We start from the raw sequence: 12,649 nt of genomic DNA, 5'->3' as shown, positions 1-12,649 counted from the left end.
CTGTTCAAGTACTCACTCAGAAGGAAAGCAAACGCTGACAACGTGGTAAACCAAGTCTCTGGGTGCCGCTGCCCTCTTGGGGGAGCTCGTCTGGGTTCCATCCCCTGCAGTGCTGCCTGATGGTCCAGACCCTGCCTCCATGCACAGAATTTTGGTAGTGTCCAAGTGGCCTGTAGGCTTGAAGCTGTCCGGACCCCGCTCCCTACTATACAGTATCCCAAAGTGCTTTCGGCCCCAGACCGGCTATTGGACTGCAGCTGCCGACCGTCCTCCTAGACTAGGCCAGGCACCCAGTCCCAATATCCCGCGACCGGGTTTCTGACTCCTCCAGGTCCAGACCACCGTCTGCAACCCAATCTACTTCTCCCCTGGGAGCTGCAACTCCCAGCTTCCTCCTAGCTCCTCATTGCTCGAGGGCTACCACAGAACTCACTTGTCACCTCCTACCTCCCTGCCTGACCCCTAGGTGGGCGGCCCTATTCCAGCTTAGCAGCCCACTCGTGTGCCCAACAGGGTGTGGTGCGAAGTGGGATTAGGATTTTTAGATGCTGATGAAGGCAGTGCTGCAAGTTGGGAACCCAGAACCATGGGGGTTGAGTCCTGCACTGTTAGATAAAGAGCGTGCAGTACCCTGTGATGACCTGACTAGTCCAGTGGCGTCACAGATGCAGCATATTCAGGTGCCTGAGTATTCAGGGACTGGCGTATCCAGTTACTGGCCTGTCCTGAGACTCCAGCCTTGTTCGTGTGTTCAGTACCTGAAGCCCTGCTGTGGTGTTGGCTTATTGTGCCTGTGCCGCCCTGCTGCAGTCTGTACTTGATGTGTGGTGTCTGATGACCTTTGCCCAATGTCAGGAGCCTTGCACGATGTCCGGTGTCTGATGACCTCTGCCTGATGTCTGGAGCCATATTCGATGTCCGATGTCTGATGACCTCTGCCCGATGTCTGGAGCCATACTAGATGTCTGGGGTCTGATGACCTCTGCCCGATGTCTGGAGCCTTACTCAGTGTCCGGTGTCTGATGACTCCCTGATGTCTGGAGCCATACCCAATGTCCAGTATCTGACCTCTGCCCGATGTCTGGAGCCTTACTCGATGTCCGGTGTCTGATGACCTCTGCCCGATGTCTGGAGCCTTACCTGATGTCCGGTGTCTGATAACCTCTGCCCGATGTCTGGAGCCTTACCCAATGCCCGATCACTGATGACCTCTACCAGATGTCTGGAGCCGCCTTGCTTGATTATCTCTTGTGTCTGTTGTCGTGTGTCCTGTCCGTCTCTGTGGCTGGGACCAGCAAGTATCCTTGATCCGTCCTGCATGTATTCTGTGTCCTGGGACAAGTCTGAATTCCTGATTCATCTTGCCTGAGTTCCTAGTCCATTCCTGAGTCCTGGGACCAGCCTGATCCTGACCCATTCCTGAATTGTACTGTGTTCCCGTGCCAGTCCTGTCTGACCTTGCCTGCCCCTTTGTCCTGTGGTCATCTAACCCCGGCTCAACTGCCTGGACACCTCCCTTCCCTGGGTGGGTCCGGGTTTCCCCTGTGGTCCAGTGGGTCCACCTCACTCTTGGAATGCAACATACCCGCGTTTCCCGCCTCATTCCCTGGCAGAGATCACATGACACCACACTGACTGCTGTAATATAAAAGCAGGACATGTTTGTAATCCCACTAAGCTCTGCTGTGTACTACACAGTAGTTGCAGAGATCGGGTCTGGTTGTAAGACTGTCTATCATTACATGTCACAGGTGAAAGCATGTTTGTCTGGCCTTCTGTTGTGTGTTTTTTTCCTCTGCATACCAGCTTGTGCTTATGATTGGTGAGTGTTATGCAGACAACAAAGCACATGCCTCCACAAATCTATGGTAATGTCTTGCTACAGAAATCATAAATTTTAACCTAAAATTTATAAACTAATATCTGTGCAATGGAAATGAGAAACTAAGAAAATAAAAACTGTTTTATTCAGTTCTTCAGCCATTATTCCATGAGTGCGGCAGGTTTTACCTGATCAAACTGTTGTTGAAAGGTCCTCATTATGGCCAAATTTGCTTCAGTCACTAAGGGGTTAGTAATGCATTTGAATTGTTAAACATGTTTTATCCTTCCAGTACAACATATTATCTAAGCAGACAGAAGGCCTGAGAAAACCTGCCCCGGAAGATCTTATGGAAGATGAAGATGTTGAATCCGGAAGTGTCCTTGATAGTATTTTCCATGACGATCCGAGAGAGTCAGGTATGAATATAAAAATACGATATGTATTTAAATATTTGTTTATGAAACTTAGCTAGCAAACGCTATTACATTTAAAGAGGTTGTGCACTACTTTAACACTGATGGCTTATCCTTAGGATAGGTCATCAATATCTGATCGGCCAGGGTACTATACCCGCCACCCCTGCCAATCAGCTGTTCTGGCGGCGGTAACAGGTGGCCAGAAATGCTCAGTTCCGGAGCTGCTCTGTCTTCTGATAGTGGTCACGATCGGGTACTGAACATTGGCCTCAAAGCCTAACGATGGGTCATCAATGTTAAAATAGTGAACAACCACTTTAACTAAAAACTATTTACAACCTTGTTGTATATGTGCTTTCACTGCCAACTTATCTAGAAGCTCAGACCCTCTATCAGTTGTGCAGTTTTGTGATCACAGTTAGGACTCCCTCAGTCATTCGTTTTTCAAGCAGAGCACTCATAAATATCATAGTCTATGGTGGTGTTCATATTTCCAGGCACTCTTGCAGACAGGGTGGTTCACAACAAATACTCAGGTAAATATCTGACTTTGATCCAACTCACAGATCAAACTAGTCAATGAAAGTTTATGGGTCCATGATAAAATTGGACTGCACCCAGACACCAGCCAACACCTGATAGAGGAAATACATGGTGCTTGACATCCGACATGTAATGTGCTGTTTAAAGAAATGTTCTCAAGCTTGAAAGTTACCCCCTAGTGTGCATGCACATGATTGATCGTCGCTCTGTGTACCCGACCGGTTCTCTGGATCAGTGAGGGTCCCAGTCAAACCTTCAGTGATCAGAAGTATTCACTGTCCTATTCAATGCATAGGAGAACAGAGAATCGCTTTCAAGCTGGAGAATACTCCTTTAAGACAGTTTTTAATTAATTTAAAACAGGTTAGATCAATGAAAAAGAAATATAAATCAGTAGAAGTCGAGATAACCTGTAGAGTTTAGCAAGGTGTGTGGTATTTGATTGTATCCATAATCGAATGTGTAGCATAGCTACTGCAATTTTCATTTGGTGGCTTTGAGTCCTGATATTCTGCTTCCTTTCTTTCTTTGTTATCAGTAGATGCCCAGTGTGAATCTTCCTCTAACCAGCCTCAAATTCTCAGACAAATTACCAGTACACCAGGGAAATTGCAGACTCTTATTGAAGAGGATGAACCACAGGTAAAAAGAAGATATATAATTGATGAAGTGAAAAATAATGGAACAGAAAATTCTCATTAAAGCTTTTGTTGGTCTTCTTGTAATCTTGATCGACTTATTGCTTCTAGGAGAGGCATTGCTATTTTTTTTAATTGAGTGTGAATTTTAGCTTGGATAAATGTATCACATGATGCCACTAATCAATGACTGTACGTATCCAATGTGTCTATTTATGCCTTGATGGCAAGGTCAGGGATTTATTTACCATGCTTATTGATCTTGTGCAAAGCAGTGTCCTTATGTAACCGTCAGACTGCTACATTTTTTACATTTATTCTAAATACTAGAAGGTGGCCCGATTCTAACGCATCGGGTATTCTAAAATTTATTGTGCAGTTAATGTATGATTTTTGTTATATATATATAGATGTTGTTGTGTGTAGTTGCCAGTGTTTGTGTAGGGCGCTGTAAATGTTCTGGGTGTTGTCTGGGTGGGGGGGTGAGATCGGTGTTGTTGTTGTGTTTCGTTGTGTATGTTGCGTTGTTTGTGGAGAGCTGTGTGTCTGCAGTGTTGTCTGTGTGTGGTGCTGTGTGTATTGCGCAATTTATGTGGGTGTGGGGTGCGTGTATGTGTTTTGGGGAGGTATGTTTTGTGCAATGTGTGTGTGTTGCGCGGTATGTGCGTATATTTGTGTGTGCCGCGGTGTTTGTGTGTTGTGTGTGTGCGGCGTTGTCTGTGTGTGCGGGTGTCTGTGTAGGGGGGTGTTTGTGGTTCCCAGTGTGTGTGGTGTGTTGTGCGGTGCGTGTGTGGCGGTGTGTGTGTGTTTTGGGGGGAGGTGTGCACCCCCAATCGTGCTCCATCCCCCATGCTGCACACCCCCATCGTGCTCCATCCCCCATGCTGCACACCCCCCATCATGTTTCAACCTCCCATTCTGGGCACCCCCCATCGTGCTCCATCCCCCATGCTGCGAACCCCCCATCGTGTTTCATCCCCCCATTCTGGGCACCCCCCATCATGGTCCACCCCCCATGCTGCACCCCCCATCGTGCTGCATCCCCCATGCTTCACCCCCCATCATGCTCCATCCCCCATGCTGCAAAGCCCTCAGAGAGGAGTATAATAGGGGGAGTATAATGGGAGGAGTTGTCCTGGGGGGAGGTGTACAGGTGCCCAACGTGTGCGAGGGACGTGGCCTAGCGGCACAGTGCGGGGGCGTGGCCTAGCGGCATAGTGGGGGGAGTGGCCTAGCGGGATAGTGGGGGCGTGGCCTAGCGGCATATTGCGGGGCATGGCCTAGCGCCATAGAGTGAGGGGGCGTGGCCTAGCGGCATAGTGTGAGGGGGCGTGGCCTAGTGCCAGTGTGAGGGGCGTGACCTAGCGGCATAGTGTGAGGGGCGTGGCCTAGCGCCATAATGTGAGGGGCGTGGTCTAGCACCATAGTGTGAGGGGGCGTGGCCTAGCGCCATAGTGTGAGGGGGCGTGACCTAGCGTTATAGTGTGAGGGGGCGTGGCCTAGCGGCATAGTGTGAGGGGGTGTGGCCTAGCAGCATAGTGTGAGGGGACGTGGCCTAGCGGCATAGTGAGGGGGCCTGACCTAGTGGCATAGTGTGAGGGGGCGTGGCCTAGCGACATAGTGTGAGGGGGCGTGGCCTAGCGGCATAGTGAGGGGGCATGGCCTAGCGGCATAGTGTGAGGGGGCGTGGCCTAGCACCATAGTGTGAGGGGCGTGGCCTAGCAGCATAGTGTCAGGGGCGTGGCCTAGCGGCATAGTGTGAGGGGCATGGCCTAGCAGCATAGTGTGAGGGGGCGTGGCCTAGCGGTACCGCGTGAGGGGTGTAGCCTAGCGACACCGCGTGAGGGGGCATGGCCTAGCGGTACCGCGTGAGGGAGTGGCCTAGCGACACAGCGTGAGGGGGCGTGGCCTGGCAAAACGGCCAATCCATGCGGGGGGTGGGGCCAGGCCGAGCCCAGCGGCCAATCCGTGTGGGGGGGAGGGGCCAGGCCGAGCCGAGCGGCCAATCCGACGGTTGTCACTGTAAGGACACAATTTTGGAGCAAGACAGATAGACAGACAGACAGATTAAGGAAATTATATATATAGATACTGTGTCTATTACCCATATAGATATGTGCAAATGCAGGGTTTTCTTTAATAAAAAAAATACTTTAAAAAATAATTATTTCTAGTTTAGTGGAAACCACTTCAAAAAACGCTGCTTCTTTGTTTTGCCTTTTCTGTTTCCTGAAGCATTTCCACAAGTGGTTTTGAAGTGGTATTGAAATTGGAAACGCATAGATGCTGTTAATAGGTCATCCAGCAGGGAGAGAGTGATAGGGTAAAATAATAGAACATATATAAATATAGGATAAAAAATATATATGTAAAATTGGCCAAGACCAGGAAAAGGCTTATTTAAAAAAAAACCAAAAAAACAATAATAATATGTAGAAAAATACGAATAATAACCACAATAATTTATAAAATTGAATAAAAATCAAATTAAACCAATAAAAACACATATATCAACACATTTATTCCAAAGAAAAAAACAGAGTGGTATTAGGAGATCCGCGCTCGCCAGTAAGAAGGTCCAGACTCCGGTAAAAGAATAATATCTTTATTCTTCCAGTCACACAACCACAGGGGTGAGTATCTGACGATTCTTTACTCACTGTGTGATTTATGATAAGACCCTATGTGCGCTTTTTCTTTTTAATAGAATCAAACACATATTTATTGATATATTTTATTGATATATGTGTTTTTGTATGACCTATTAACGTCATCTATGCGTTTCCTATTGTGCTTCAGAGATTTGCAATTACTTTCCTTCTTCTTCCATAAGCTTGAACCCTTGCTACCTTTCCTGACATGCGCACTGTGTTTTTTCCCACACCTCTGAACTTTTTTCACGTTTTTGACACTTGCTCACTGCTATCCCCTGGCTGACATGCGCACTGGGCCGGTTCCCATGCTCTCTGAATGATGGTTACCTTTTGTTGACGCATGCTCAGTGGTTTTTGTACATCCTTTATCTGTAGCACCTACTTTTTGTACTTATACGTTGCCACATGACATTTTTGCCTTTTTTCTTCCACATCATATTTTTATAATATACTGAATCCTTGTTTTAGGCACCCTTCACACGCCAGTAAAAAACACTGACGTTCTTCACTGAAGTGTAAAACACGCACATGTCCCTCCGTGTTCCGTGATTCACGGCACACGTGGGTTGTCCATGTGCAATCCGTGATCCGTCATTGCAAATGGACATTACTCACCTGCCTTCGCTCCTGCTGTCCATGGTGCTGAACTCCTCGGCTCTGCAGCATCTGCCCACCGCTCTCTGCAGCTACTTCCGGGTCCGCTGTTCCTGCTTTCATGAATATTCATGAGCCGTGCAGGAGCTGCAGAGAGCAGAGGCTGCAGAGCGAATCGCTGGAAAGGTGAGTTGAAAATGTTTATTATTTTATATGTCAGTGTTTTTCTGGTACATGTTTCACGGATCACACCATAGTGTGGTCCGTGGGTCATCAGTGATGCCAGAAAAAAACGGACTTGTCTCCGTGCAGAATCACGGACACGCGTGTACGCTGCATGGAGACACTTTCAGTGAAAAATCACTGATGTGTGAGCAGACCCATTGATTATAATGGGTCTACGTATGTCAGTGATTCCGGTATGTATAAGGCCTCTGCCACACATACGTGAAAATCACGCACGTGCCGCGAGATACGTAGTTTCCCTGCATGTTGCGTTTGGTAAGTACATGTCTCCAGTACGTGAGAAAACTGTCAAACACGTACCGGAGGCACGAACGTGTGACAGAGGCCTAAAAAAAAGCACAAACGTACCAGAATCACTGATGTGTGAAGGGGGCCTTAATACCATATTTTTATAGTATACTAAATCCCGCATTTTCCTTTGTTTCAACACTATCTTTACACCGTTCCTGTTCTCTATGACTATAACCTCAGACCCTATGGCCTACGGGTATTTGCCATATGCTTATATCAAAATTCTTGTCTGCACTGAGAATAGTTCAAATCCCGCACTTACTTTTAACCCCTGATTACCCATTTTTTGTCCTTTTTTACACAAATCCATTTTACACATTCTTTTAGATGCAATTACTGTTTTCCTAATTGTTTTCTTTCCTAAATAATTGTTATTTTTATAGTTCAACATTTTTTAACCCTTAAAACACCGGATGATCTTTAATTAACAGTTTCAACACCATTACACATATAAATTCAATTTTTTTAAATTATATTTTATATGTATATTTAATTATTTATTTTCATTTCAACACATATTAATTTCACATGTAATTATATGTTAGTTCTGATTATTCTCTTCTTCCTTCTCATGTTTAGATGTTTTTTGTTCCCAGTGTCTGTCTAAAGATAGAGACATGGGTTAATCACTGAATATTTCTTTGTACCAACACCACAGCATTCTGAGTTCTATACAACTTATCACCTTTCTTTTTTCCTTCTTTTAAGAAAAATGATCATTACTTTTTTCCCTTCTATATTTTTATTCAAATATGATTTTAATTTTGTCCCTCCTATTTTTTTAAAAAATCTGACATTAGCATGTATTGATTTCCACTTTTTGAGTAATCTGGCTTTTAATCTGTTACCGTTTTTTTTATACTGATAAGGTTCCCGCCAATGTTTGAATTTGGGCGGTCTGATAACGCTTAGGTTTATGGGTATATATACCGGCTTATCGCTCTGTTATCTTATTATCCTTGTTTTTGCTGTAAGTCCTGAGGAAAGAGGCTGAGTCCTCCGAAACGCGTTGACCTGTTTATTGGCAATTTTCAATAAAGACATGGATTGAATTATATCTCCTCTTTTGAATGGTGAATATCGCGGCAAGATACCCGGTTTCTTCTCAAATTGTTATTCTAATGGACCCACTCTAAAAGACTTCTCAAAAAACGTCTAAACATAATATAATATGTTACCCTCCTGAGTTGCAGCCTTTTATGAAAACAGGTCCCCTGTTTTTCTGTGCTAAGCGACCCATAAGCAGTCAATTGTTCAATCTAAGTGACTTGAAAATGTCATTAATTATTGAGATTAGGAGACATTAAAATAGCCATGTGGCTATTGTTTTGTGTACCATAGGGAAATGTGACAGCGTGTGCAAGGTATATAAAATTTACTAAAATGGAGAGTAGCTGAATTCTGTATTCTAGTAGAGCAAAATAATATGCAGTATATTCCTAGATTAAGTAATGTACCCCCATAAAATTCTTTATTTAAAATAAAAGAAATACTTGTCAATCCAAGTGAGCTTGGCAAACAGGAGAGTATTCCTTGCTTTTTTTGGAGTCCTTTTATTTCCATATCATGCCTTTCTTAGGTTATGTGCACACACCATCTTTTTCAGGCGGACTGAGCCTGGAACCCGCATAAAAATGTTCTAAAAGAACACCAAAAACATTGCAATGTAAAAAAAACTTGCTGTGCATATGTCTAGTCTTTGGAATGTTTTTTTTAACTATTTCAGATTTCCAAAGCCAGAAAGTAGTTAGGAAAAGTAATCTGACCGTTCTTCTGCCATCTTCCATTTGGAAGATACTCATTATGAAAAACGCTTCCCAATGCAAAACATGACAGAAGAGATGTTAAAACAGACACTTCACGTAAAACACTGCTTTGTTATCCTGAAGCATCTCGTGCTTAGTGGGTATCCCAGAGCCTAGAAGACATCTAATAAGTGCAGTAGTGTTCAAATAAGATTAAAGTTTTTATTTTAGCTTAAAGGGGTAGTCCTATCTCCAAGATCCTATCCCAATATGTAGTAGGTGTACTAATAGCAAATACCTCCCATTAGAAATGTAGTACAGTTCTCCTGATAAGCTATGTCACTTACCTTATGTGCGGGGCATTACAGTAGCTTAGGTATCCAAGATTACGGCCATGCTTATAGGGACATTTAGTTGCTAGTGGTCATATACATGAATATCTAAGCTACTGCCAAGCCTGCACATGAGGTAAATGAGGTGTGATGTACAGTAGATCAGGAAAACCAGCCTACATTTCTAATTGGAGGTATAATAGTCTTATTATTACACCTACTACGTATTGCAATAGAATCTTGGAGATGGGAATATCCCTTTAAGGCTCATACACACAGCAGACTGCATGGCAATGTAAGGTGGACATATTGGCCTTCAGGCTATATTCAGATGTCAGTTATCTATGGATAGAAAACACACACACACACACACACACATTAAAGTCTATTGGCACACGTCTGTTTTTGATTGAAGTCATAGATCAAAATTACCCACACAAGTCTATGGGTCAGATGCCACCAGTGGATCATACCAGTGCTATCCGTGATTAAAATTTTAATGTATTTGGGTTTTTTTTTTCTAATATGAAAAAAACACTTCTGTATATCTCCATATAACCATATAATATATGGAGATTCAGTAGGTGTCTCATGGCTCTCTATGGCTGCCCCACTATAGCCCAATACAAAACATAGCCATAGTATCGGCATATGAACGAGCTCTTAGAAAAATAATGCTTTAATAATGGTTTATGTGCCTCTTTGTTCCTGCTCGTTTCTCTATCTCTTTTTTTACAGTCTAGTAATCAGTTTTAATACCAAATTTATAGTCTGGTACCCAATTTTTTTTTTTTTACATTAGCTGGACATGTTTTGCATTATTAGATTCACTTTTACACTTTTTATTTTTATAGCCTTATTAAAATATTTTATACTAAATGCTCCCACTAGTTTAATAACAAGGTTGAACTGTAATCGGATCACACTTGCTATGGGCAGACAGGTCTGTCTGTTATTAATTTACCAGCATTGAATCTCATATGCGCTCTTATTCTAGATGTTAGTGGAAGACTCCTTCATGCTAAATGTCCCATCTGTGAAATGTGGAGAAAGCTCTGCTAAATCAACATCGGATCTGAAAAATGATCAACTGTCATCAAATAAGGAAGAGGACAGAGAAAATGGGCTTTCCAATGAGGAGAAACACATGTTAGGTATGTATGGCAGTCTCCTGAACCTGTAATGGCAATCCCTGACAAATTTTCATAGGAGAAAGAATAGTTTAGGGTGTTCAGGAAGAGCTGTGGGCAATTTTTACATTGCAACCCCGTCCATCAGGGAATGATTCCCAGAGGGTGGGAATAATAAGGGGATCTTAAGAATTGGGCATTTACGTTTTTGTCAACAGTCTTCTGTTGACGTCTTTTTTTGATGCATGAGAGATGATCTACGATGAATCTTACAGGGTCCAGGTGGCAGAGGCAAAGATCATGCACCTGATGCAGAGGGGTCGCACCACTGAGGATTATAGTTCTGAGTTCTGGCAAAGATCCTCTGAAGTTTTCTGGAATGGCGCATCTCTCAACTGTCAGTTCCATAGAGGCCTCTCAGATACTCTTTAGGATGATCTGGCTCTGCATGCTCCACCTTGTTCCTTGGGGGGCCATTCCCATGGATCGTAGAATTTGGGAGAGATGTAATGAACGACAGGGGGTCTCTGTCATTGTTCCTGGATTGATCCACTTTCCTGAAGCAGAACCTATGAAAGTGGGAGCAGCCAGCTGAAGGGCCATGATGACACGATCTTGGACTCTACCTCTATTGTTGCAATATTGGAGATTTCCTTAAGGACTGGTGGCATGCGGTCAACCATGCAAGCTATTAGGAGAAGGCCTAAGTCTGGGTGATTATCATGGAGGTCACCCAAACTTCAAGGTATCTTTTTACTCCTAAGATAAAGTACTGTTAAACGTGGAACTATTTTTTTCAAAATCAGCTATTACCAGCATTCGCTTTAATTGACAGTGGCTCTGCAGCCAACTTAATTGATTCAGGACTGATTTTGAAACAAGGATTAGGGATAGTTAGGTTGGAAGGACCCATTCAAATTGTTGCCATTGACAGGACACCATTACTCTAGAACCATGTTCAGGGGGTAACATGGAATTCAGAGTGGGCACACTTCAGTCTGAGTTCAACTCCTGTTATGCATTGGATAACTTATCTTCATAATTTGTGTTGGGCATTCCATGGCTACTTATTCACAATCCTCTTACTGATTAGTGTCAGAAGTGTATTCTGAAGTGGAATTCCTATTGTCATTCAAAATGTCTTAATTCTGTACATGTTTTTTCCACTAGTCTGGAGGATCTGCTTGGTTACCTGAAGGACTTTGGAAATGTTTTCTAGGAAAAAGAGGCAGAGATATAACCTTCCCATCATCCTTATTACTGTGCTATCAATCTTATTCTTAATGACAAATTACCTAGCGAGCATGAGCCGAGTGTCATGCAACTATGATCTGATCGCAGGATCAGATCACAGGATGAGATCACAGCTGCGGAACAGAGGGTGGGAGCTGTAGTGGAGAGGGTGGGATTAATCTCTCCATCTCCTCCATTGTCAGGTGATGCGTATATTGCACTGCACTCCAATGTAATCCGAGTGCAGTCCGATGCTTCACTCGCACCCATACCCATATGGCTCTTGCAAATATTCGCAGCATGCTGCGATTGTTTTTTAATCCGATTAGGGTTGAGAAAAAAGTCACAGATGGGAACCGCCTAAAAGAGTAACATTGGTCAGAGTGGAATGTGATTTTTATCGCATTCCACTCATCCGATTTAACTTGCTGTGTGTCCTAGGCCTAATATCAACCTCTGTAGTCACAGAATACAGTTTTTACCCATGGTTTGAGTTGAATTGAGAAGAAAGAATCAGATTTCTCTGATAAGAAATATTACAAAGTTTCTTATTTTCCTGTGTATTATTAATTTATGGAGTAATTATTAAAATAATGGTTACTCTTTAAGTGTGCAATAAAATCTATATATAACAGATCAAAACCAGTAATATATTGATCTGCTTGTAGCAAACCTCTACAACAGAGAAGATGTAGATGATGCTGACTGCACGCTGTCCTATGTTCTTCTGGAAAAACTGGAGCAGATGATTGATCTGCTGAAACAATACATAGATGCAGATATATTACTGGATACAGAAAGGAGGTGAGTCATACAAATATGATAGAGGCATCTTACAATATATTTGTCACCCATTCTATATTAATTCAGGAATTAAATGTTAGTATTGATACATTAAAATAGAAAATATGATCTGAACATAAATTTATTTATACACTGAATCACCATAATGCCTCGCATAAGCCAGAGATCATGTTTCACATTTGTGAATCTTACCTGCTT

General features: G+C 43.3%; 1 protein-coding gene across 1 annotated transcript in view; it reads left to right on the top strand.

Annotated features, from left to right (window-relative positions):
• LOC142297246 (dynein axonemal heavy chain 5-like) overlaps positions 1-12,649 on the top strand; it is a 460,910-nt gene that overhangs the window by 75,677 nt on the left and 372,584 nt on the right. Inside the window, exons 10-13 of the mRNA XM_075341502.1 lie at positions 2,115-2,241; positions 3,326-3,426; positions 10,282-10,438; positions 12,316-12,451. Of these exons, the coding sequence (XP_075197617.1) occupies positions 2,115-2,241; positions 3,326-3,426; positions 10,282-10,438; positions 12,316-12,451 (521 nt within the window). The remainder of the gene's footprint in view (positions 1-2,114; positions 2,242-3,325; positions 3,427-10,281; positions 10,439-12,315; positions 12,452-12,649) is intronic.

The sequence above is a fragment of the Anomaloglossus baeobatrachus genome, chromosome 3 (assembly GCF_048569485.1).
Source record: "Anomaloglossus baeobatrachus isolate aAnoBae1 chromosome 3, aAnoBae1.hap1, whole genome shotgun sequence".
Lineage (NCBI taxonomy): Eukaryota > Metazoa > Chordata > Amphibia > Anura > Aromobatidae > Anomaloglossus > Anomaloglossus baeobatrachus.
This window is presented reverse-complemented; position numbering and strand designations above follow the sequence as displayed.